The sequence below is a fragment of the Triturus cristatus genome, chromosome 9 (genome assembly GCF_964204655.1).
Source record: "Triturus cristatus chromosome 9, aTriCri1.1, whole genome shotgun sequence".
Lineage (NCBI taxonomy): Eukaryota > Metazoa > Chordata > Amphibia > Caudata > Salamandridae > Triturus > Triturus cristatus.
Window position 1 is genome coordinate 483,904,948 of NC_140592.1, and position 27,777 is coordinate 483,932,724.

Genomic DNA, 27,777 nt, shown 5'->3' on the forward strand with positions numbered 1-27,777 from the left:
TCTGCGTTTAGCGGCTTGGAACCTGAGCACTATGAATTTATAAATTTGGACATTCCTTTAGACTGTAGAGAGGTCTTGGCTAAAGCTAGAGCACCTTCAACTGTGGAAACATATAAACTCAAATGGAAAAGATTCTGTCTATGGTGCAATGAAGCTCAAGTACATCCTATCTATTCCAAGCCAGAACAGCTCTTGCCTTTCTTTTTACACCTGGCAAAATCAGGCCTCTTTTACTCTACCCTTAAAGTTTTTCTAGCAGCAATCTCACGTTTCCGTCAAGATGGCTCCAACTCGCTTTACTCGTCAAGAGTAATTCAACAATTTTTCAGGGGTCTTTTTCGAATGTTTCCTCCAATTCGTCGACCACCTCCACCTTGGCATTTGAACATTGTATTGGCACAGCTCATGAGACCCCCGTTTGAGCAAATCCATAAGGTTGATCTCAAATACGTTACTTGGAAGACTTCTCTACTTCCTCTCGCCGGGTCAGTGACTACCAAACCGCCTTTTCTTCAATTTACCAAAGACTCTGTCTTGCTTCGCACCAATCTGGCCTTTATCCCCAAGGTGCCATCGGATTTCGACCTCAATGAGCCAGTTATTTTAAAGAAATTTTTCCCTAATCCTCAAACTCCTGCAGAGAAGACGCTTCATTCTTTAGACGTCAAGAGATGTCTCAAATTTTACCTTCAAAAAATGGCTACTATTCGTAAAAGTGACCAACTTTTTGTGGCCTACGGACGGATGCGTAAAGGTCATCCGGTCACCAAGCAAACAATAGCACACTGGATATCTACTGCTATTGCCTTTTGCCATCAACAAGCTGGAAAACTACTTACGGCAACTGTTCGAGCGCATTCCACTAGGAAGGTTTCTTCTTCCACTGCGCTATTTGCTGGGGTGCCTCTTCAACACATCTGCAGAGGGGAAACGGCCACTACAACGTGGCCGTTTCCACGCATAACCATAACCACGCATGCATTACAACGCATGCATGGTTACAACGAAAAGCCTTTACCACGCATACCTTTACTACGAAATTCGTAGTAAAGGCATGTGTGCTAAATTTAAAAGAAAAAAAGAGGGGGATGGGGGGGTCTCTCCCCCCCCCCCAAAAAAAAGCATGGGATTAAAAACGAGGGCTTGGGGGGCACCGCCCAAATATAAAATATTTAAAAAACACACCTGATTCTGTCATTTAAAGAGAGATGTGGAGGCAATCGGCGTCGTTAGAGCAAACGGTAGGACACTTCCGCTTCCTCTTAACGACATGAACGTCACCAAAGAAGATCGAGGAGAGGAGAGGTAAGGGGGAATGAGGGGTGGTGTCACGCAGGGGTAAATTCAAAAGGTAGATTTTTAGTGTGATATCCTTTAACAAGAAAATGCCATTAACATGTATAATTTAACAACGAAAATCGTTGTAAAAGTATGCGTGTTAAAGGCATTTTCGTGGTAAAGGATATGTGTGGTGATGGCATTCGCGTTGTAACGCATGCGTGGTAAAGGCATGCGTTACAACGGAATGCGTTGTAAAGTCATACAACCCTGCAGAGCTGCAACATGGTCCAGCAGACACACCTTTACAAGACACTACTGTCTGGATGCTGCGGACAACACTGACACAGCTGTGGGACAGGCAGTCCTTCGTAATCTTGTTAAATAAGTTGAGCCTCTGATGCTTCCCTCCTCCTGTATACAAGGTACTTATGTTGTTTATTTATGTATATTTATATATATTTATATATGTTTCTATTTATATACCTATAGTCTTTTTGAACTGGGTATTATGGTTGCTTTGATTCTTATGTACCTTGTATTGTTCTGATATCACTGCTCACTACTCTTATTGAAGCATGTGAATCTATGAAAGACACCCCAATACTGGAGAAGAACAAAAGTTACTTACCTGTAAACTGTGGTTCTCCAGTATTGGTGTCTTTCATAGATCCACGTGCAACCCACCCTCCTCCCCTCAGAGGCTCTTTTTAGGTCTCGCCTGACCCAGCGCTTGGGCGCTGGTCTGGCGAGACCTTAAGTGAGGGCTTAAAAAAATGCTACCGCCGGCTACAGCTTGCAGTGCATGTGCGCGGGCTTGCGCAAGCTGTGGCCGGCGGTAGCATTTTTCCCCCCAGCTTTTTAGCCAGCTTGTTAGAACGCGCAACAAGCACACGCGCTTGCGTGCGCATCCCTTGCGTGTTTTAGCGCGTCATCGCGATCACTTTCGCAGCGATCGTGATCGCGATGACTTTCGTGGCCATTGCTTGTTTCCTCCAGTTTCCTCCTTTTTAGTTTTATTCATTCCAGTTCGCGTGTCGCCTCTTTCTTCCTTTGCCCATCCAACCTCGGTTTTTGTTCTTCCTTTTTCGGTATATCTCCTGCCCCCTTTCCACCTAGTGTGCTTCCTTCCCCTCCCTTGTTCCTCCTCCCCTTCCCGTGTGCACCATGCAGTCCTTCCGCGTCTCACCTCTTTCCCCACATTTCTACCTGCACCGCCTCTAATCCTTTAACCATCCTCCCCACTTTGCTGTCTCTTTCTACACGTGGTCTGTCTCATTTCCCTCGTTCTCTGACTGCCTTTGTCCCAGTACCTCCTGATGCACACCACCACACGTCCCTCTCTTAACCTCTCTCTCACGTTCCTTCTCTCCTACGTCACTCCCCCTCATTATACCATGCCATTGCACCTACTCCTCTACCCCCATCTTAGCCTATGTCTCACTTCTTCCACATCATTACTTCCCCAGCCCTCCCTTTGCTCCCTCTCACCACCTTTACGCATCTTCAGGTGCACACTCTTAAGTGTGCACACACCCTTTGCATGCCCTGTACTCCCTCTCCTCATGTCCCCTCTAGAGCAGCACTCGCTTTTAATGTTCTCTCCTCCACTTTCTTCCTTCCCATCACTTCTCTTTGCCACCCATTTCTTACAATATCCCAGCCTTGAGCCTCCTCCCTCACTTTCTTTTCTTCCCTTATTACGCTTCCACATTTCATTCTTTCACCGCTACCCTCTGCGCCTCACGGCCTTCCGCTTCTCCTCTCCACTATTCCCTCGGAAGCCTTTTCTCTCCCTTTTCCTATGCTCGCTCCCCCACCCTTCTCCTGCCCTCCACGCCCTTCTCCTGCCCTCCAGCCTCCGCCTCATCCTCTCATCCGTATCTCATTGTTTTCGTCTCAAACCGCCATCGTCTCATCTGTATCTCGTCATCTTCTCCACTCTCACCTCATTGTCCTTATTTTATCTCTCTCTGCTTATCCGTCCTCATCTCCTTCTATTCTCCCTCACCCCTCTTTCTCATCTTCCGATGTTCTTTTCTCGCCTTGCAGCGTCCTTCTACCCCTCTACCTGCGTAAAACCCTTCTCTTCTCCACACCTCTTTTATTCTCTCCCTGCTCCCTTCTAGCACGTTTGCCGTCCCCACCGCCACATATTCATCTACTCTCCCCCCTGTCCATCCTCCTTTCTCAACTCTTTCTGGCCTCACCCCGACCTCGCACCTTATTTCCTTCAGGACAGTCTCGATGCTTCACAGCTCATCAGGCCTCGCTAACCCCCCCCCCCCAACCTCCTCATCTCTTTCTTGCCCCCTCTCCAGCCTCCCTCTCCTCTGGCCTCACTTACCTCCCTGCCCTCCACATCTCTTTCTTGCCTCCCTCCTCTCCAGCCTCCCTCCCCTCTGGCCTAGCCCCCCCTCACCATCTCTTTCTTGCCACTCTCCTCTCCAGTCTCCCTCCCCTCTGGCCTCGCTGCCCCCCCACCTCATCTCTTTGTTGCCCCCTCTCCAGCCTCCCTCTCCTCTGGCCTCGTTTCCCCATCTCTCTTTCTTGCCCCTCTCCTCTCCATCCTCCCTCCCCTCTGGCCTCCCTCCCCATCTCTTTCTTGCCCCCTCTCCAGCCTCCCTCTCTTCTGGCCTCGCTTCCCCCCAGCTCTCTTTCTTGCCCCGCTCCTCTCCAGCCTCTGGCCGCCCCCCCATCTCTTTCTTGCCCCCTCTACAGCCTCCCTCTCCTCTGGCCTCGCTTCCCTCCACATCTCTTTCTTGCCTCCCTCCTCTTCAGTCTCCCTCTCCTCTGGCCTCGCTACCCCCCCACCCTCCTCATCTCTTTCTTGCCCCCTCTCCAGCCTCCCTCTCCTCTGGCCTCGCTTCCCCCTGCCCTCCTTATCTAGTTCTTGCCCCTCTCTTCTCCAGCCTCCCTCTCCTCTAGTCTCATTCCACTCTCATCTCTTTTTAGTTTCTTTCTTCCACCTACATCCTCACCCTTACCTCAGCCACTCCCCCCTCTTCTCTCCACCTTCCATCCTTTTCTCCTGGTCCTTCTCTCCCACTCTTTATTCTCTCACCTCCCCATCTCTTTCCTGCCCCCTCCCCATGCTTCTCCATTTCTATTTTCTTTTCTCTCCTTCCACAGCTTCTGCCCTTTCTGTACTCGATCCTGCCTCATTTTATCACCTTTTAGGTTTCCACCCTCCATCTTCCACTTTTTCCATCGATGTTCACTCGTCTCCCCCCGCCCTTCTATCATCTTTAGATCCCATTTCATCTCCTCTAGTATGCCCCCACTCTCCTTCCCCCTATCTAGTCCCCTCCTAAATCCGACACCTTCCTACTGCTGTCCTCACTTCACTTCCCCTTCACTTTCTCTTCTCTCACATTCTATCCCCACTGAACCTCCTGTTTTCTTTATCTCCCTCTTTGCCGTCCTCGCACCCTTCTCACTAATTTTACATCCCCTTTTCTCTTCTTTCCTCCTTCCATTCTCCGTCCATACCTCTGCCCTCACCAATCCCCCTAACCACACACACACAACTACACACACAATAACACAAACACACAACCACACACACAACCACAACAACACACAACCACACACACACACAGAACCACACACACAACCACACACACAACCACAAACAAACACAACCACTCACACACACACAAAACCACAAACAACCACAACCACTCACACACACAATCACACACAACCACACACAAACAACCATACACACAACCACACACACACAACATAACACAAACACACAACCACACACACACAACCACACACGCACAACCACCCATACACAACCACACACACACAACCACAACACCCACACACAACCACAAACAGGTTTTTTGGCTGTCAGCATAAATACGCTGTCACCAAACACGATGAACACCTCTGGAAAGTTTGGGAAGTCACCCCCAACTTTGAAACCACTTGCTGTTGCAGAGGGTGTGCTGTACACATGGCAATACCTTGACACAGCGGACTGTTGCAAGGAATGCTTTGAGCCTCGGAGGCTGACAGACCTCAGTCTATGCATTAGTTCACCCTGTCTTGGCGCTGCATAAAAATAGGGTGCCCACTGTCCAGCATGAAGTGAGACATTGTGATCGGGGCTGGTGATGCTGTTTAGCAATCTGCTTAGAACATTGTGTTTCATTTAGGGCATTAAACATAAAGGAGCACTGGCCACGCTGATAAAATGTATTTCATTTTGAGTAGTGACTAAAACTTTTAAAAAGCCTGCAGTACTGAAACAAGCATTTGCAATGCAATAGGTCTCGCATTTGCAAAAGTTTCAGCTATTGTCATTGTTCATGACAATGCCTTTTTTATCTATTTTATAAAACAAACACATAAATAAATGGCATCATTTACAATGCCAATAGCTAGTATTGCATTATTATTAGCAATGCCAACTGCTCACACTTTTATAATGCGAGACCTATTGCATTGCAAATGCTTGTTTCTACTTGACTCTATATCTCTCTTGTGCTACGAAAATATGAGGGCCTGAGCCTCTGAGGAGAACATTCTAAGAGGGTGCGAACGCCTGATTGGCTGGAATTTGGACTAAAACATAATGACAGTAATATGTTATAGAAGTGACAAGTTGTCTATCCATAAAAACTCTATGGTTTTACTTTATTTTATGCCTATATTGGCTTATGGTATTACTACCTTGCTATGTTATGTACCGTGGGACTCCCACTTCGACGACGGGGAATATTCAAGCATGTGAATCTATGAAAGACACAAATACTGGAGAACCACAGTTTACAGGTAAGTAACTTTTGTTCGTATCCCTCAGAAGAACATATTTCTTACCTTCAGTAACTCTCTTTCTAGTGAATACTCTTACTAGCCACATAATCCTCACTGCCCTTCCACCTCCCTGTTCTGTGGAATGGTCTCTTTCCATATAAAAAGGTCTCAAGCTAGAGATCCGGACATTGGTACTCTGCTTGGTTTGGGGGCTCAGCGTCCGAGGGCACGGACAGACTTAAAAATGTAACTGAGGTCAGCAGCACTGCGCCACATACTGGTGCTTATGAGCACTACTGTTTTTCCAAATCCAGTATAGAGCTTGAGATATTCTAGGGGTATAGAATCTGCTGTGGGATATGGTATCCACCATAAAGACAGTTGCCAAAAGTAAGTAACTTGTTATAGACATTTTTGAGAAATAAGAGAAGAACATCTGCAATTTTCTTTCTGGCAACAGAATGATTTTTCCTTTTTTGTTTTCTATTTTTGTAACAAGTGACATTTCATTTAGTATTACGAGTCCCAAACAGTGAGGACAATTTTCGATGTACCTGATCGTCTTCAAAATGTATTCTCTGCAGAAAAAGGTAGTTCCTTACCAAAGTATTTTTTTCTGCACAATAAATTCAGCTGCAAAATGAGTTCATTTCATAATGTGGCATCCGGTTAGAGGGCACGTTTCCGAAAGCTGGCAATCGACATAAAGGAGGAAGATTTTGTGAGAGGATGGGAAAGGAGGGTAGGTTCACAAGACTTCCCTAACAACTCAGACAATCGTGTTGTCTTTCAAAAAGAAACAAATGGAACTGATTTTTAAAGTGCCTCTTGGCTGTGCAGCTAGTTGTAATTGTTGTAAATGCATTGTACACTTAACTTCCAGCCCCTTGTTTTTCAGAAAGAACATTTAATTTATTAGTCCGGTATTGATGATATTGACTCAATTGAAATAGTTTTGTTTTGCTCAAGGATCACTGTAAACTAGTATATGAGTTGTTACATCAACAATATTGGCACTTGTTATGTTTACATTATTTTATATTGCACTTGCCTCCTTTCTTTTATGTTGTTGTTACCCCATCCCTCTTTTCTTATTTCCTAATGGTTGTGCTCGTGTTGTGCTACGAACGCGAGACAGTTTAAGATTCCAAATATGACAGTTGGGCTATTACTGGTAGAGTATAGCTGGAATGTGGTTGCTTAAACAAACCGTTCTGTCGGAATTATTTCCCCATGTGGAGTCATCTTTTTACCCACTACAACACCAGTCCTGATAATGACTCTTAAAATTGATTTATTCTTTTATAGAATAGGAATTTCGTTCTATATTAAGCCCAGCAGTAAACATGCTCTTCTCTTGTTTCGCTAATTTTATTTCATGTTTTAAACCAAAATATGTTTAACTTTACACTTGCACTGGGTTGCATGCACCATCTTGCATGTTCCATTAACTCATATTTCGCTATTCAATAAGTGTATAACATAGAACTGTGATTGAATATATTTTTTTTCTTTTTAAAATGTAAAACATGCTTTACTGTGATAAATTGATTTTCTTTAATAATCTGCATGTACCTAACAGTTAATTTCTTTAGTAACTGATGCTTGAGGGTATTGACATCCATAACACTAATTTGTTGTTATTAAATTATATTTAACGTGTATGTTCCAATGGGATTCATACTCATTTTTGTTTGTTTTTTAACTCGCCTTTCTTTTATCCCTTATGTCAGAGCATATCCTATCACTCTTACTATCGGAACAGTGTGAGTTGGGAAACAGCCTTTGCTACTCAGCCAGAACTACGCAGTACCATTACAACGGGGGCAATACAATGAACGCATTGTTACTACGCGTTCCATTACCATGCAAGTCATTACAACGACTTGCATTAGGAAACGAGTTGTTGGATTTTTAATCCAACACCTTCTCTACTATTGCACAGACTAGTGTTGGAAGAGTAATATATACTATTCCAAAGACCAGCGTTTCCCTTGTAACGACTTGCATGGTAATTGAATGCGTGGTAACAACACGTTTGTTGTATTACCCGCGTTGTAATTTCATGCGTTGTAAAAGCATGCATGATTGTGTCACACATCCGTGTGAGTTATGTTCATTTTGACTGCAGTTTCTACATTCTGTCACTGGTGGGCAAAACTCCTTATATATGGGTGACTTGTGTACAACACAATTTTAGGTAAAGCTAGAATTCCTACATATGAAACATGTGTCAATGTCCAGGATGCTGGTGTGAAAACCATTATGATCATAATGCAAAGAAGCAAATTAAATCCACACTGCGGATGCACATGTAGGGGGATAAAAAGTGCACTGCATCCACTTAGTTCTGGTAACTAACAGGGATAGCTAACTTGAAATGAAACCTTATAACGATTGTAGGACTCCACTTTCGATCATTCAGAAAGACTACTAGTTGCATATAATGAAATGGTAAATGCTGTGTTAATCCAGTTTAAAAATACTAAACCTTCAGGGTTACAGTGTGTATGCATATTATCTTAGCATACAGTTTCTGTTTTGCACGTTTTTGGAAAATGTTTTTATCTTTGGACTATCAGTGATGTAAATACTTCCAATAAAAAGACCATTGAGTCTTTCATAAAAATCTCTTAACTTTTTATTCTACATTTTTGGTTTTTCATTTAAAGATTGGCAGATCCACAGAAAGCATGATAGACTTTGTGGTCACGGACACAGCACCTGGGGGAACCGGCAACAGTGATGGTCAGTCTGCCCAGAGCACCATTTCCCGCTACGCCTGCAGAGTCATCTGCGAACGTGGTCCCCCATACACAGCCAGGATTTATGCGGCTGGCTTTGATGCCTCAAGAAATATCTTCCTTGGAGTAAGTCAGTCCTTAAAGTGTCACAAAGCCACCATAACCAAATCATTTAGGCAGTTATGTTCACTGATATGTTAGAAATGGTGTTCCATATGAAACTAGACTGAGTGGAATTCTGGTTTAAATAAAAGGAGTGGGTGATGATAATTGTGCTCATCTGATCTGAGGCAATCACACCAGAGTCATACCATACTTAGACTATGAATGTTGGGTTTGAGTGTACCGTTTATTACACATCTACTTTATAATGCTTAGCATTTGGCTGACAGATCCATTTTTGATTGATGTTGGGATCGGGATACTTTTCCCTAGTGTTTATGTTCACAGCATTAAAAAGAGTCCTTCAGTAATCTTCAATGGCTTCAAGTGCTCCCCATATATGCACTCATAAAGCTCTAAATGTATAATGCCTTTATGATCATCAACAATTATAGCATAACAGTCAGACATAAGGCAATAAAGCTACTATAATCATGCACTTTCCTCTACAAAAAGTAAAAATTAATGAATAAAAAGGTATCATAAATACAAATAAATGGAGTTTGCGGATAAACTCACCGGTTAATAGTGGTTGGACACATCACTCCACCAAATAGTAAAATCCTGTCACTTTTTCAGATTACTTCAATAAAAGGGGGAGATAGAGGGAAAATTGAAAACAGGAGGACTCGTCCTCCAATTCAAACACGTATTAATCACAAAGGGTTTTTTCTTTCCACTTAGATGTCTTTTTTGGAAAACGATGAGTTTTCCTTAAATATCCCTCAACCCCCAGAGTTGCCCATTGGTGGCATGCTTCCTCATCAGTTTTTTGCCATCCTGCTGCGGAACGGGGGTGTTACGACCTACGGAGATGTGGGAGCATTTATAGCTGGTACTATGTATAGATGAAGTTGAGGTATGAGAGGAGGAACAAAAAGAAATTAAAAATACCTGGCTAGAAGGAAAATATTCTTTACTATTACCTCTATCCAGTATGGTTAAAATATGGGGGGAAAATGGAACTTGAAGGAGATAGTGTGCCTTGGTTCCGCTGGTCGACATGTTTCTAGCCCTACCCCAAGGCTATTCTTCAGGACCAAAGATTAGTGAGTTCCCTGGTACCACTCTTACAAACCCAAATAGTCAGGAGGAAAAATAAATACGTGAACAGTAAATGTAATAAATGTATACAGCACTCATTGGCGTCAATATCTCTATAGATTAGTATCAAATATTAGTTGCCTTTTAATTGCAACATAAGACCATACGGCCTGTAGTCACACTTGCCTCAAGGCTACTCCCTTGTTTTAAGGTGAGCGCCCGTCTGTGTCACCAAGGGGCAACCTTGGTGGTTGAAGGTTATTTAAGGAAAACAAAATATATAAGTGGGAAGAAAAACCCTTCATTTAACAGAGGGACTCTCTATGATTAATACTTTTTCAGATTGACCAACAAATATATAAATAGACGTGACTGATACTTTATTATATATACTTTTCCTGATACCTATTAATTTTGGTACTATTCAAATCCTGGCTTTGTTTTCTACTATAAGTAAGGTCATAGAACACAGTTGTGTGCTTTTCTAGACCGTTTTCCCCAGTGCTTGACTTTGTCTTCTGTTTGTTCTTGGTTGCCAAAATTAAGAAATTGTGATATGAAAGCAGGACTCTAAGAGGCATTTAGTTGCAGTTGAGTTCAGTACAATCTATTATCCAAAAGGCTAGCAATCTACACATCCTACTGGCTGCAGTGTTCCTTATGCATGATTGTCAGCACACCTTTTAAAATTGAGGCCTAGGAGTGTCTGACATAGGATTATTCAGGAATTTATCCTATGTGAGAGATTACATCTCCCCCTTCCTAATAATAATGGAAATCTTTACCAATAGGACTTTCTTCTACTTGAAATTTTATGGCTGATTAGTTTTGCAAGTTTATCGATATCAGCCCAGAAACACCTTCTTTTATCTTTATTCAGAGTGCCTGCACACTTGGTTAAAGGTTAGGGACGAGGACATTGTTTTAACCCCTATTTCAAAATCCGGTTGTCAAACCTTTTTCCTGCTGTAGAGGAAGCTATGACACTGAAAAAGAAAGTGGAGTCTCCCACCTGGCCACCAACCCCTTTCTTGAACTGTATCATCGTCAAATGGGGGATTTGGGCACCAGCCTAATACCAGTCTCTGCATTCTGTTGACTTTTATATTATTCAGTTGATAATATTTCTTTACAATGTCAGCATGTGAACAATCTTTCCTTTTTGGTGCATACTATACCATCAGTGGCTAGTAAGATGGTTCGATTTGTTAAAGGATCTTCCCTGTCATCTGGTGTGACCTGCCGATTACACGTTCAAAGGCCAGATGAGCTGTCGATTCTTTTTAGACCAGCTGGGGAAAACTATGATAGTTAATAAAAATTATTTTCATTTCAACTTTACAGTGCTACAGGTTATCGTTACACGAAATGCCCCCCTCCCCTCCCACGCATCAGCATGGTTCACCCCATTACTCTCTAAGGTTTGCCAAAGACACTTTTGTTTTAGATGTCTGTCTTAAGACACTTTTCTTATTCCACTCGTTCATGCCATTAGATCCGCTTTTAAAGTTGATCTAAATACTCTAGTTTCATCAGCAGGTCTGAGGCATATTTGCTAGGACCACTATTTAGTTTCCTGGATTTGCTTCATAACCCCGTCAATTTGCTCATGTAGTAGCATTGCATATCTGATGTTTAAACTAAAGTCCGTGAAGGACTCTCTTGCCTATTCATATAGCTAAAGTCAGTGAACTGGATAGTTTAGGGTTACTGTAGTGGTGAAGACTTTCAACCATCCAGAGTTTCTTGCTACTACATAGGTCACGTTACTTGGGGTGAAAGGGTCCACATTTCCTTCATTGCTTGTAGGCTAATTTTCTGCTATTGTTATACCACTCTTCCTCTTCAAAGGAAGATGAGAGTAGGAGACTTGATTGGGCCTAAAAAAGAGGCACATTACTTTGTATCAAATATTGCACCATTTTATCTTCCTGCGCAATCTCTTTAAACCCTGTCGCAAATAACAAAATATTGATCCAGATTTCTTTATAATTCTTCAGTCTTTTCTTCATATCAGTACAGGCTTAAACATCAGCAGATGTTGTAGTCTCACTGAGATTGTAATCATAACGATTGATCATTTTAAAATAACATGAAATTAAGTTTAAATACCCAAAAGAGGTCTCTGTTGGCGCCAGAGACTGAACAGGGCTAATCAACATACTTTGTCAATCAGGCAAAAAGACCTTGTTCCTCACAGTTGTCAAAGTGCCAATTAGGCTGTGTGATTTTGCCTACATGATACAGTATTTCTATTTCACTCTTTCAGTGATAGTTGGTTATATTATTAGCAGAGCCACAATCAAGGGTTGTCAGAACCCCTACATTCTGTGCCACCTGCTCCTAATACTGTCAGAGTTCCCCCCTACGACTTACCGTCAGCTGGGTGGGATGTTCCTGCAGAGGCGATAAGAACCACCACCCCGTTCCCCGCCTTGCCCTAGTCGGGGTGTAGCTCCGTCTAGGATAAGGGGGTACCCGGGGTGGAAGCCAGATAGATGCACGGTCTAGAAGGCGCTGGACACACGCTGTGAGGGAAAGAATGGAACACCGTTAGCGTTCTGCTCGTTCCTTCACCTTCCTCTGTCCTGTGTCGTGCGAATGAGGCCCTGGTTTACCTGGTACGAGGGTATGCGAGCAGCTGGCCTCCTTAGTCTGTTCCAGTACCGATGGTATGCGAGCAGCTGGCCTCCTTAGTCTGTTCCAGTGCTCTTGGACAAAAAATGATATAAAACAAAACCAGCGCTCCTGCGCAAATAATAAAGAGCCCAATCCAACTGGGGCACGGGTGAACCAAAATTATATAAACAAAACCAGCGCTCCTGCGCAAATTATAATGAGGGTGAAAACCCCCGTTCCACTGCACTCCGTCTGTGCGCCGTGGAAGCAAAGTTACTAGTAGAAACGGCAAGGACCGCCGTTCTTCTGTAGGCGAAGCGCCGTTTGTGAAAGACAGTACCTGAACCGTCGTTGTCTGCTGCCGCGTCCTTCCGTCAGCTGGTACTCGTCTTCTCCGGAGTGGTGTCTCTCCTTTCAGGGCGATGACTTGAATTCAAAGCGATCAGTTGCCGGAGTTCCCGGCGTTTGTGCGCGGTCAACCGGAAGTGAGTCTTTTGGCCTTCCGTTGTCGACCCGCAAGAGCTAGACCGCTGACCCTCCTGTTGAGTAGCGGGTGGCGGAACCATGACAGCACCCACCACCAAACAGGACCCCCACCCGGCAGCCGGCGGATCACACCGGGGTGGCCGGCCGAGGACAGTTAGGATGACCCAAGTGAAAGGCCCGAACCAGCCGGGAGGCGTGGCAGACATGCGACAGAGGCTCCCACGACCTTTCCTCCGGACCATAACCCCTCCAGTCCACCAGGTAGAAAAGCCGGCCCCGAGTCCTACGGGACATAAGAATGGCCCGGACCTCGAACTCGATGTGGTCACCACGAAGAACAGGAGGAGGAGGAGCGGAGGTAACACAATCCGGGTGAGCAGCCCGCAGGTGAGAAACGTGAAAAACCGGATGGCACTTCAAGTGAGGTGGCAGCGACACCTTCATGGCAACCCGGTTGATCACCTTGGCAATGACATAGGGCCCCATAAACCGGGGCAATAGTTTCTTGGAACCATGAGTATTGATGTGTTGTAGGGAAACCCACACCCTGTCACCCTCCTTGAACTGGGGCTCGGCTCGTCTGTGCCGGTCCGCGAACAGTTTGTATGATTCTTTCGCTTTAGCCAGCTCAAACCTGGCCCGTTGCCACAGGTCGCGAAGGAATCCATGATACGCCTGAACAGTGGGTAAAGGACTGGCGAACGGGTCCTCCCAAGGGGCCGTTCTGGGATGCCGACCCTGGAGACAAAAGAACGGGGACATGCCGATTGCGGAATGTCTGCTGTTATTATAGGCGAATTCCACCAGCCAGAGGACCTCAGACCAGTCGTTCTCCACGGACAGGAGCAAACAGCGGAGGTACTGTTCCATGGTCTGGTTGGTCCTCTCGGCCTGTCCGTCGGTTTGCGGGTGGTACGCCGTGGATAAGCGCACTTCCATGTGCAGGATGCGGCACACCTCATTCCAGAATTTAGACACGAACTGGGAGCCCCTATCTGTAATCACCACCGATGGAACGCCATGCAGACGTATCAAGTTGCGCAGGACAATCCCAGCTAAGGTAGCCGCCGAGGGTAGCTTCTCCAACGGGACAAAATGGGCCATCTTGGAGAGATGGTCCACGATGGTGAGGATGGTGGTGTATCCGGATTTCGTTCTGGGTAGTTCCACCACAAAATCCATGGATATGGTATGCCAAGGGTACGGCGGTACCGGAATAGGTTGCAACAACCCCACCGAGGGTTGTGATGATCCTTTTCCCTGAGCGCAGACTGCACATCGCGCGATGTAGGCGTGTACATCGGCGTCGAGAGTGGGCCACCAGAAATGTCGGGACAACAAGTCTTTCGTCTTCTGTCGGCCAGGGTGAATGGCCAGAGGGTGGTCATGACACATGTACAGGGCCTTTTGTTGGAGGTTCGGTAGAGGCAGGAAGTACCGGTCCCCCTGGTAGAGAAACCCATCCGCAGCGGTGAGCCCTTCATGCTCCTCTATCCATGACGAGGCGGCCTTCTGTTGCAGGTCGTCGTGTAGCTGGGATAAGAAACCCGAAGACAGGACCAGTCCCAGAAAACAACGGTTCGGGATTGTCAAGAATTCCTGTCATACAAGGGAAACACGCCTTTATGTAAACAGGAGAGCTGTTACATAACTCAAGGGAAACACGCCCTTATGTAAACAGGAGAGCTGTTACATAACTCAAGGGAAACACGCCCTTATGTAAACAGGAGAGCTGTTACATAACTCAAGGGAAACACGCCCTTATGTAAACAGGAGAGCTGTTACATAACTCAAGGAAAACACGCCCTATAAAGGGAGGAACCGGGAGGTACAAGGCTGTCGGATATTGTGTTTACACCGACGTACCTGCTTCGTGAAGAGCAGTGTTCCGGAGTGGTGCTCCAGTAAGGCAAGAACGGAGGTAGGTCGAGTCGTTACTCCCTGTGCCGTGTCTTGCCCCATCGTCACCTGTGAAGGACCCGGAAGCTCTACCGGTCAACCATTGAGCTTCGCTTTTTGACTCGGCTGAGTCCAAGCGCAGTGGCGCTTTTGCTGGTTGGAGTCGTAACTCCCAGCCCGACCAGAGACACAGGGACTGCCAGCTGTAACGCACACCAGGAGGTGTTTGCCGCGTTACAGACTCGGAAGTCCACAGGATCGATCGAGCGGCTGCTCTCGGTTCAGTCTTCTTGCTTGTGATTGGGGTATCGGTGACGCATCACCAGGAGGTGACTCCGCGTCCCGGTGCAGTCTGAGGAAGAGGTTGAGCGGCTGCTCCCTTCAGGTAGAGACCCCGGCTGGGTGTTTCCCTGACTCCTCGATTCTCCCCAACACTCTTCGTGCCCCTCACAGCCTACCGATTGGCATTGTCGGCCATTTCATTTCTGCCCTCTGTTGGCATACGCCGGGATCGGCGTATATGCAGAGGACGGTTAGGACCATCCGTGCTGTGGGCTGGTAACGTACTTAGCCTGGAGGATTCCAGTGACTATAACTTTTGTTTGTTCTTTGTATTTTATTTGCCTTCATTAAAAGAACTAACCCTTCACAAGTGGTTGCGTCCTCATTGTCGTTTCTGTTAAACGATCCTGAGACGTTCAGGGCGTTACAAAATATCCGACACAATAACACTAACTGTCTCCCGGTCGATAACAGACATGGCAACACTTGATGATGTGCTGGCTGCTTTAGCGGCCATGCAAGTTGAAGTGGCTGCCTCTAGGCAAGAAACAGCCGATGTAAAAGCCAGACTGGATGCTATCCAATTGGACCCGCTCACGCCCAGCCCCTCCCTCACGAACCAGACCCCTACGGTAGTAGTGGAAATGCCAGTAGCCATCCCCTTGGCAACACCAGAGAGGTACAGTGGGGATCCTAACACAGTGCAGGTATTCCTCACACAAGTGGCGCTACATTTATCGTGCAAACCAAAGGCGTTCCCCACGAGTCAGGCTCGTGTGGCTTTCCTTATATCCTATTTGGCTGGAAACGCGGCACAATGGGCCGTACCTCTGGTGAGCAGGGACGACCCCCTCTTATGTGATTGGGGTGCTTTTCGCGAGGAATTCCTGAAGGTATTCGACAGAAGGGCTGACTCGTACACGGCGGACCGTGAAATGCTTGAGTTGAGACAGGGATCCAACGACCTGGTGCAGTATCTCAACGCGTTCCGAAGGCTGGTTGTGGAAACCAAGTGGCCTGTTGCTAAACAGACGGCGCTCTTCCATCAAGGGCTGTGCGATGAGCTCAAGGACGCCGTGGCTCATATTGACCCTCAACCCAAGACATGTGAGGGCCTTATCAACCTGGTATTACGGCTGGAACATAGGCTAAGTGAAAGAAAGGGGGATCATGGGAGAAAAGGAAAATCCCTTCCATCCTATGTGACGGTGGGAAGTCCTGAAACTTCCACCGCATCCAAGGGAGAACCCATGGACATCAGCGCAATACGAGCGAGCCTCACAGCCACGGAGAAAGAGTCACGCCGTAAACAAGGATTGTGCCTATATTGTGGCAAAAAAGGCCACTACGTACGTGAATGCCCTGCCAAACCGAAGACGTCACGTTATCGGGCCAACCGGTCGGTAACAGCCGTGGTGGACATACCGGCGGAAAACTAGAGGACTCCAAGACCAGAGAAGGGGCATCTCGGAGTCACTCATCCATCCCTTCACTTTCCAACTCGGTCACTAAGGGACAACGACACCTGTTTATCACGGTGCACGTGGGAGTGCATGACCAGTGGATACCCGTTGTGGCCATGGTGGATTCAGGGGCCACTGGCATGTTTATGGACCACAACGAGGCATGCAGGCTAGGGCTAGTGCTTCTTCCCAAAGCAGTACCCGAAGACGTCTATGCGGTAGACGGAAGGCGATTGGTGACGGGGCCCATCGGACAGCACACGGGGGTCCTTCCGATGAGATATGGGAGGAACCATTTGGAACAAATCGATTTTAACATCATCCGAGCGCCCCAATATGGCGTCATATTGGGATTGCCGTGGCTACAGAAACACAACCCCTTTGTGGATTGGCCAACACATCGCATCGAAATGACGTCACCGTATTGCATCCTGCATTGTGGAATAAGAACGGAATCCCTTGACGCAGATGAGAGCGGGAGTCAGACGGTGGCTACAGCGGCAGAAAAAGATGTGGCTCTCCCCCAGGCTTATCACAGTTTTGAGGATGTATTTGATGAGGTGAAGGCGGAAGTGCTACCACCACATAGACAGTTTGACTGCCAGATCGACCTGGTGCCAGGGGCCAGCGTTCCCAGCGGCAGGCTGTATGCCCTGACGGAGCCTGAAAACGTGCATCTCCGGGGGTACCTGGATAAACTCCTCAAGCTAGGATTCATCCGCCCGTCCAAGTCTCCGGCCGCCTCGCCACTCTTCTTCATCCCGAAGGCTAATGGGGAGCTGAGAGCCTGTGTGGACTTTAGGGCATTGAATGCGATAACCATAAAAAATCGGTACCCCTTGCCTCTCATCAGTGTACTTCTGGAACAGGTCAAGAAAGCTCGTATCTACACCAAGTTGGATTTGAAAGGGGCATACCATCTGGTGCGCATGAGGGACGGAGACGAGTGGAAGACCGCCTTTAAGACCAGGTTCGGCCTTTTTGAGTACCTCGTCATGCCGTTCGGTCTGTGCAACGCCCCGGCAGCCTTTCAGTACTTTTTGAATGAGGTATTCAGAGAGGAGTTGGATATCTACGTGGTCGTATATATCGACGACATCCTCATCTATTCGTCCAGTGTGGAGGAGCACGTACACCACGTCAAAGCTGTGCTCCAAAAGCTGAGGGAAAACATGCTGTTTTGTAAACTCAGCAAGTGTGACTTCCACGTCACATCCGTGGAATTCCTCGGGAGTGATGCTGAGTCCAGAAGGACAGGAGATGGCAGAACGAAAGATCAAGGCGGTGAAAGAATGGCCGGTGCCCCAAAGCGTGAAGGACGTCCAAAGTTTCATTGGCTTCGCCAACTTTTACAGGCGGTTTATAGATGGATTTTCAGGAGTGGTGGCCCCAATCACACAGCTACTGAGGAAGTCCAAGGAGTTTGTCTGGTCCCCTGAAGCGAACAAAGCCTTTGAGGCCCTGAAAAGCGCCTTTGGTAAGGCGCCGGTGTTGGCTCACCCCGATCCGGATCTCCCCTACGTGGTGGAAGCGGACGCGTCGGATGTGGCGCTGGGGGCTATCTTGTCCCAACGCAACCACGACACAGGGGTGCTTCATCCCGTTGCGTACATGTCCCGCAAACTCAACGACGCCGAACGCAACTACCATATTGCGGAGAAGGAGCTTCTCGCAATCAAGGACGCCTTCACCGAATGGAGGCATTGGTTGATGGGGGCAAGACATGTGGTATCGGTGTACACGGACCATCGGAACCTACAGTTCATGACGGCCACTAGACACCTTTCTCCCAGGCAGCTGCGGTGGATGATCTTCTTTGCGGGGTTCAACTTCCGCATCACATATCGGCCGGGGACGGAAAACCGGAAGGCGGACGCCCTGTCCCGTCAATCTGCAGTTAAGGAACCATTGCCTGCAACCGAGCGTTCCATCATTTCCCCGAGGATGGTATTGGGGGTTATCCAACCGGATACTTTCCTGAGGGGAATAAAGAGAGGGATCAGGTCATTCGCATGGCGGAGGTGGCTCCTCAGTCACAGAGAATGGCAGCTGAAGGACGGGATACCCCTGAAGGGCAGGTGCCTATTGATACCCACGCCTAGGCTAAGGAAACAAGCATTCATCTGGTGCCATGACTCTCCATGCGCAGGTCATTTGGGCTTTGAAAAAACGGTGGCTAGCATGGGACGGCATTTCTGGTGGCCAACCATGAGAGTGGATGTCAGGAGGTGGGGACAGGAGTGTCCTACGTGTGCTACCATGAAGGCCGACCATGGCCGAACCCAAGGGCTCTTACATCCACTTCCGACCCCGGATAGACCATGGGATAGTATATCACTGGACTTCGTGGTGGGCCTACCGGTAGACCAGGGGATGACGGCAATACTGGTGGTGGTGGATTACTTGACGAAAATGGGGCACTTCATCCCCTGCAAGAGAGTCCCTACGGCCGGGGAATTGGCGTCACTACTCCTAAAAAATGTGGTACGACTGCATGGATTACCTGGGGTGATCGTGTCGGACCGGGGGTCGCAGTTTACTGCGCAATTCTGGAAGACTTGGTGCACTGCGCTGCATGTTAAGACCGCCCTGTCCACCAGCTACCACCCTCAAACGGACGGCCAAACCGAGCGCCTGAACCAAACGCTCAAACAGTATCTGCGATGTTTTGTGGACCAGGGCAGGGAAGAATGGGTCGACTTGCTATGGGTTGCAGAGATAGCCTATAACAACGCCACTCACAGCTCCACACAGTCATCTCCGTTCTATAGCAACTATGGCCAACATCCCAGGTTCTTGCCATTTCTACATCCGTTCAGAGAGGACAGGATTCCCGCCACAGCGGACAGGGTGGCACACATAAAAGACACGTTGATGCGCTCAAGGGCTGTCCTAATAGAGGCCAAGAGAAGATACAAGGCTGCGGCAGATAGGAAGAGAAGGCCCGGGCCACTGTACCGCACTGGAGACTACGTCTGGATATCCACAAGAAACATGAGGTTTCGAAAGAACAGTGTGTTCCATCCCAAGTACATGGGCCCCTATCGAATTACCAGGTGTATGGGTCCCGTGAACGTGAAGGTGTGCTTGCCCCAGTCATTGCGGATACACCCTGTCTTTCATGTATCATTGCTCAAACCAGCACCCTCCAAGCCGTCTGGGACACCTAGGCCGGTATGCGTGGAGTCGGAGGTGGAGTATGAAGTGTCGGGCATACGGGCGTCCAAATGGCGCAGGGGGAAGCTGTGGTACCTGGTTGCGTGGAAAGGCTATGGCCCGGAGGAGCATTCATGGGAACCGGCTGAAGGGGTTCATGCTCCGCGCTTGGTCTCCTTGTTCCATCGGCGTTTTCCTGCCAGCGCTGGACCCGTGGGGAGCCGCTGAGAGGGAGGATGTACTGTCAAGAATTCCTGTCATACAAGGGAAACACGCCTTTATGTAAACAGGAGAGCTGTTACATAACTCAAGGGAAACACGCCCTTATGTAAACAGGAGAGCTGTTACATAACTCAAGGGAAACACGCCCTTATGTAAACAGGAGAGCTGTTACATAACTCAAGGGAAACACGCCCTTATGTAAACAGGAGAGCTGTTACATAACTCAAGGAAAACACGCCCTATAAAGGGAGGAACCGGGAGGTACAAGGCTGTCGGATATTGTGTTTACACCGACGTACCTGCTTCGTGAAGAGCAGTGTTCCGGAGTGGTGCTCCAGTAAGGCAAGAACGGAGGTAGGTCGAGTCGTTACTCCCTGTGCCGTGTCTTGCCCCATCGTCACCTGTGAAGGACCCGGAAGCTCTACCGGTCAACCATTGAGCTTCGCTTTTTGACTCGGCTGAGTCCAAGCGCAGTGGCGCTTTTGCTGGTTGGAGTCGTAACTCCCAGCCCGACCAGAGACACAGGGACTGCCAGCTGTAACGCACACCAGGAGGTGTTTGCCGCGTTACAGACTCGGAAGTCCACAGGATCGATCGAGCGGCTGCTCTCGGTTCAGTCTTCTTGCTTGTGATTGGGGTATCGGTGACGCATCACCAGGAGGTGACTCCGCGTCCCGGTGCAGTCTGAGGAAGAGGTTGAGCGGCTGCTCCCTTCAGGTAGAGACCCCGGCTGGGTGTTTCCCTGACTCCTCGATTCTCCCCAACACTCTTCGTGCCCCTCACAGCCTACCGATTGGCATTGTCGGCCATTTCATTTCTGCCCTCTGTTGGCATACGCCGGGATCGGCGTATATGCAGAGGGCGGTTAGGACCATCCGTGCTGTGGGCTGGTAACGTACTTAGCCTGGAGGATTCCAGTGACTATAACTTTTGTTTGTTCTTTGTATTTTATTTGCCTTCATTAAAAGAACTAACCCTTCACAAGTGGTTGCGTCCTCATTGTCGTTTCTGTTAAACGATCCTGAGACGTTCAGGGCGTTACAGGGATGATCGGGGTAGGAATGTCAACAGGCGTGGTTTCTTCGGTTTCCGTGAGCCGCGACAGGGCATCCGCTTTGGCGTTGTTTTTACCAGGACGGTAGGTGATGTGAAACTCATACTCGTTGAAGAACAAGGTCCACCGTAGCTGTCGGGCGGTCAGGGCCCTTGCTGAACAGAGGAACTGGAGGTTCCTGTGGTCGATGAATATGGTTATGGTGTGTCTCGCGTCCTTGAGGTGGTGGCGCCATTCCTCAAAGGCGGCCTTTATGGCTAGTAATTCACGGTCGGAAACGGTGTAGTTCCGCTCAGCCGGCTGGAGTTTCCTTGAGTAGAACGCCACAGGATGTAGCAGGCCCGTCTTGGTATCTCTTTGGGACAGCACCCCGCCCAGGGCGTCTTGGGAGGCGTCGGTCTCCACTATAAACGGCCGTTCCGGGTTCGGATGTATCAGGATGGGGGCCGTAGAGAACCGAGTCTTCAAGGCTCGGAAAGCTTGTTCTGCGTCGTGGGTCCAGTTGAAGCGGACACCTTTGCCCAGGAGACGAGTGATGGGAGCGACGATTCTAGAAAACCCTTCGATGAAGCGACGATAATAGTTCGCGAACCCTAGGAACCGTTGTACCTGTTTCACGGACGTAGGGGATGGCCACTGTTGGATCGCTGCCGTCTTCTTCGTATCCATGGTAACCCCTTCTGGGGTGATGACATGTCCTAGAAACTCGACGGTTGTGGTGTGGAAGACGCTCTTCTCCAACTTAACGTACAACCCATGGTGTAGCAGTCGTTGCAAAACGGAGCGTACGTGTTGGCTGTGTTCATCTCGGGTAGCGGAAAATATCAGAATGTCGTCGATGTAGACGACACAGAACCGGTCGACGAAGTCCCTCAGTACCTCGTCAATAAAGTACTGGAAAGCCGCCGGGGCGTTGCAGAGTCCGAAAGGCATGACCTGGTATTCGTATAAGCCGTATTTGGTCCGAAATGCGGTCTTCCATTCGTCCCCCTTTCGGACTCTGACAAGATGGTATGCCCCCCGGAGGTCCAGCTTGGTGTAAATGCTGGCGTTTTTTACTTGCTCTAACAGATTCGTGATCAGTGGCAACGGGTACCTGTTTTTTACCGTGATGGCATTCATCGCTCTAAAATCGATGCATGTTCTTAAGTCTCCTTCCTTCTTTGCCACGAAAAAGAGGGGAGACGACACCGGCGATCTTGAATGGCGGATGAATCCATTGCGTAGGTACTCGTCCAGATACATACGGAGGTGTTCATTCTCCTTTTCCGTGAGCGAGTAGATGCGGCTACAGGGCAGCTTCGAGCCCGGAATCAAGTCTATTCTGCAATCGAAGCTGCGATGCGGGGGTAAGGTGTTTGCCCCTTTCTTGTCGAACACCGTGGCTAGGTCCACATACTCCTCAGGTATCGCTTCATGTACGGATAGGACCGTATTGGTAAGGGGCAATACGTGAGCCTGTATGCCTGATGTGCCGGGAGTGCACGACCGGGGGTAACAAAAAGACAAACACCTCTCCGAATCCAGGTGCACCACCCTGGACACCCAGTCGATCCGTGGGTTATGGGCTGTCAACCATGGAAGCCCCAGTATCAGGCGGAATTGCGGTGCGTCGATGGCATCGAAGGTAATGGATTCTGTGTGGCTGTTCTGGAACGACATCTCGAGGAGTTCGGTTTGGAACCGGATGAGCCCGGAGGTAAGGTCTGTCCCGTCCACAGCCTTCATCGCCTCCGGTGTCTTCTTAGGTACCCCTGTCATCCCTAGACTAGCCATGTACTGGTTATCGATAAAATTGCCGGTAGCTCCGGAATCGATAAGGGCTGTCACCTGCCATCCGTGGCCCGATCGGGTTAATAGGGTGACCTCAACTCCGAAATGACGGCAACCAGCGCCGTTGCCTGGGGTTGGTATCCTGACGGATGATGAACCCAGTAGCCGGACCCCTCCGTTTACTGGGTTTCTTCGTTTCCCGACCAGTCTCCTCTAGCTATCGGCCTTGGTTTTGAGGGTTTCACGGGGCACTCCCGTACGAAGTGACCACTTTTGCCGCAATACAGGCATTGGTTCAGACGTCGTCTCTTCTCTCGTTCCTCCTTGGTCAGGGCCCCCCGAATCCCTCCAATCTGCATCGGTTCAGGTGTATCAGGGTTACTACCAGGGTTGCATACTGCCTCGTTGGTGGTCTTCTCCTTTTGCTGCAGTACCCGGGGGTCCCCTCCTCTGAGTCGATCCGTCTTTCGTTCTTGTAACCGAAAGTTTAGTTTCACCACTAGATCGATAAACGAACCGATGTCGTCCGGCGGGTCCGGGATCTGGTACACGAGATCCTTCATGTCGTCCCGCAACCCCCTATAGGACACCGATACTTTCTTGGACTCCGGCCATTGGGCGTCTATCACCAGCCTGTTGAAGGTGGTGACGTAGTGGAGCAGGTCCGTGGTCCCCTGTTTCAGTCCTAGGAGTTCGTTATCCGCCGCTTGTACGAAGGTGTGGCGGCCGAACATCCGACACATGGTGGCTCTAAAGGCTGGCAAATTATATAACACCGGGTCGTCGTTCTCGACCAAGGGTATGGACCACAGCGATGCATCGCCTCCCATGTAAGAGAGGATAAACGCAACCTTAGAAGCATCATCAGGGAAAGCGGTGGCACGGGCCATGAAATGCAACTGGCACTGGTGCATGAAAACGCTGTACTTTGTGCAATCACCAGAAAAGCGTTCAGGAGGGGCCAGTTGTACGGTATGCGGGGCTATCACCTGGATGGAGGTGTCCTGCGACGGAGCAGAGGGAGACCCACTGGGTTGAAACATGGCAGGTCGTAACAGGCCTTCCCGCATTACTCTGGACGTGGGGTACTGACCCCACGGTCCGGTACCGGGATCCGTCGCCACCTGCGTCTGCAAGGCTGTGATGTCTTGTCGTAGACTGCGGTTTTCCGCTTGCATATTCGTCAGGATGGCTGCGATGTCTTGAAGCGTGATCTCAGGGTCGCCCATGTCGCCCGGGCAGGAGGTATTGCGTGGGCTTTGAATTCTGTCAGAGTTCCCCCCTACGACTTACCGTCAGCTGGGTGGGATGTTCCTGCAGAGGCGATAAGAACCACCACCCCGTTCCCCGCCTTGCCCTAGTCGGGGTGTAGCTCCGTCTAGGATAAGGGGGTACCCGGGGTGGAAGCCAGATAGATGCACGGTCTAGAAGGCGCTGGACACACGCTGTGAGGGAAAGAATGGAACACCGTTAGCGTTCTGCTCGTTCCTTCACCTTCCTCTGTCCTGTGTCGTGCGAATGAGGCCCTGGTTTACCTGGTACGAGGGTATGCGAGCAGCTGGCCTCCTTAGTCTGTTCCAGTACCGATGGTATGCGAGCAGCTGGCCTCCTTAGTCTGTTCCAGTGCTCTTGGACAAAAAATGATATAAAACAAAACCAGCGCTCCTGCGCAAATAATAAAGAGCCCAATCCAACTGGGGCACGGGTGAACCAAAATTATATAAACAAAACCAGCGCTCCTGCGCAAATTATAATGAGGGTGAAAACCCCCGTTCCACTGCACTCCGTCTGTGCGCCGTGGAAGCAAAGTTACTAGTAGAAACGGCAAGGACCGCCGTTCTTCTGTAGGCGAAGCGCCGTTTGTGAAAGACAGTACCTGAACCGTCGTTGTCTGCTGCCGCGTCCTTCCGTCAGCTGGTACTCGTCTTCTCCGGAGTGGCGTCTCTCCTTTCAGGGCGATGACTTGAATTCAAAGCGATCAGTTGCCGGAGTTCCCGGCTTTTGTGCGCGGTCAACCGGAAGTGAGTCTTTTGGCCTTCCGTTGTCGACCCGCAAGAGCTAGACCGCTGACCCTCCTGTTGAGTAGCGGGTGGCGGAACCATGACAAATACTTTGTTATCCGAGTGGACCATGGGTTACATTGGCATCCTGATGAGGGCAGGGGGTGGTAGACTAATTCACTATTAGCAGCCCTATTTCACCCTCTTATACCCCGCCACAAAAAGTGTTTCTTGAACCAGCCCTTCACTTGTAACCCATGTGTATAATACCAGAGCCTATAGTTGTTCCAATGATTTTTCCCATCACGGGTGCCTAGAAGCACAGAATTTCACACCCATTAGGATTCCATCTTCCCTCAGAATTGTTTCTCAACCCCTGTAGCCTCACCAGTTCAATGTACGTCAGTAGAGCCAGCTGATGCTGCCTTCTAGGTGAAAGCCAGTTCAGCTTAGTGGTTGATTGTTTACATTTTCAGAAATGTATTGTATGTACCATAAAGAAGCAGGTGCTCACTGATACCTTCGTCCTAATCTAATCAAGGTATGTCTAGTGGAGACAAGACAAATGAGAGCAGGCTATTTGTATAGCTGTACTTGACTAGCTTTAAATTCCTCACTACTGCAAGTCTTCTGGGGCATATTGTCTTGTGGTTTGGCAGAGTCAACGCTGGGCTCTTTTCATCCTTAGTCCATATTTTAGGAAAAAAACAGACGTCTGATTCCCCCTTGTTTCCTCCCACAACTCCCCCCCCTCCCCCACCCCCGCCAGTGGAATTGATATTCTCATTAGCAGTAAGTACTTATACATATTTTATATACCCAAATATGAAACAGTTTACAAGCAGGATACCTGTGAAAATAAAGAGTTCTAAATATTTAGGGTAGAACCTTCATAAAATCTTTAATACCTACGGTTTCAAAAATGTAAATAGATGGACTTGAATATTTTTTGTGGGAAAAGTTAAAACATGAACTGAAGTTCAAAAATGTTAATGCTTCATAAAAAATTAGAGATCATTGTGTACACTCCTACAGTGAGAAAAGTTTGGCTGCCCATGCTGACTTGTGTTACAGAAATGGAGAGAAGAAGATTATTGTTTAGTTTAATGGTATGAACTGTTCTATTTTTTGAATATCCTTTAACTTGTGATGTCACACTGGTGTCTACAATCATTGGCAGGAGAGGGCAGCAAAATGGCGGACTCCGGATGGCTTGATGGATGGTTTAACCACTAACGGTGTTCTGGTGATGCACCCCACTGGTGGCTTTTCTGAAGACTCCTTACCGGGCGTGTGGAGAGAGATATCCGTTTGTGGAAATGTGTATGCTCTGCGGGAAAGCCGGTCAGCTCAGCAGAGAGGAAAGCTGGTATGTAGTATGGCATGGACTAACTAATGTTTTGTCTATGTTTCCCTCTCCTCACTTTATTTGTGTGTTGAGTGTATATATATATATATATATATATATATATATATATATATTCACTGAAAAAACCATAGGTTTCACACATGTTATAGTTAGCGGAAATTTTACTGATAAAAAACCAATGAAATTCCCCCGTTATAGTTAGTGCAGGCAACTATAACTCACGCGACCGCAATCCTCTGCTGATGCTAATACTGTATTTAGACACTTATTTGCCCATGTCTTCTTCCATACATTTTTAGCTATACATATATTACAAATATTTTTTTTTCATAAAGACACATATGTCATCAGCAGAAGATTGCGGTCGCGTGAGTTATAGTTGCCTGCACTAACTATAACGGGGGAATTTCATTGGTTTTTTATCAGTAAAATTTCCGCTAACTATAACATGTGTGAAACCTATGGTTTTTTCAGTGAATTTGCAAGGTTTTTTAAATGCTAATTCCTAACTATAACGTGTGTGAAACCTATGGTTTTTTCAGTGAATTTGTACGGTTTTTTAAATGCTAAGTTACTTTACGCCATTCGTGGCGTGCGCGCCCACTTAACGCAGTTCGTTCCGTGCGCGCACGGTGTGCTTCGCGCACCGTGCGCGCACAGTGAGCACGCGGTGCGCTTCGCGCACCGCGCGCCCACTTTACGCAGTTAGTGCCGTGCACGCTCCGTGACTATGGTATGGGTGCCATTTAGCACAACAACTTGCGTTATGACATGCAAGACATTTATAGAGGAGATGGTGTGCACTTCAATGATGAAGGGAACAGAGTCTTCCTCTTGAACCTTAGACTCTGCATCGGTACTTACTTGTAGGTACCACTAAAAAATCATTTCATAAACACAACGGCTCTTTTTAGAGCCCCCTAATATCTAAACACTTAAATCTGATTTTCATATTTTTTTTTTTTTTTTTTCTACCGTACGCTTACCGTAAGCTTACCGTACGCGTACCCCGTGATTTTTTTTTAAATCAATAAATGTTTTCTTTGTACTTTACAGTCCTTCTTTGACCCCCTCACAAATGTAAGGGGGTCTGTAACTCTCCTCATTGCCCCCTTTCCTTGTTTTCACTCTTTTTTTTCAGAGTGAAATACACAAAATGGCGGCCGCCGCTTCCTGGTTTCGGCCGATTCGAATGTTTACTAAGATCTAAGAGCCAATCAGAATCGCGCTCGCGCACGCCACCGTACGCTTACCGTAAGCGTACGGTAAGCGTACCGTAAGCGGGCTCAGATATATATATTGATTTAAAGGCTATTTTCTCAGAATCTACTGAACAGATTTACACCAAACCTACAAAAGGCACTTCCTTGACCTAGGGACTACCTCTCTGCCAAATTTTGAGTAATTCTGTTCAGCCGTTCGGGCTGTAGCTCGTTCTAAAGGTCCTATGGAAAAA

General features: G+C 48.0%; 1 protein-coding gene across 3 annotated transcripts in view; it reads left to right on the forward strand.

The window, feature by feature from the left end:
• Positions 1–27,777, forward strand: part of PELI3 (pellino E3 ubiquitin protein ligase family member 3) — a 402,032-nt gene that overhangs the window by 320,238 nt on the left and 54,017 nt on the right. For all 3 annotated transcript variants that reach the window (XM_085625438.1, XM_085625439.1, XM_085625437.1), the window contains exons 5-6: positions 8,721–8,918; positions 26,133–26,321. In XM_085625438.1, coding sequence (XP_085481564.1) covers positions 8,721–8,918; positions 26,133–26,321 — 387 coding nt within the window. The remainder of the gene's footprint in view (positions 1–8,720; positions 8,919–26,132; positions 26,322–27,777) is intronic.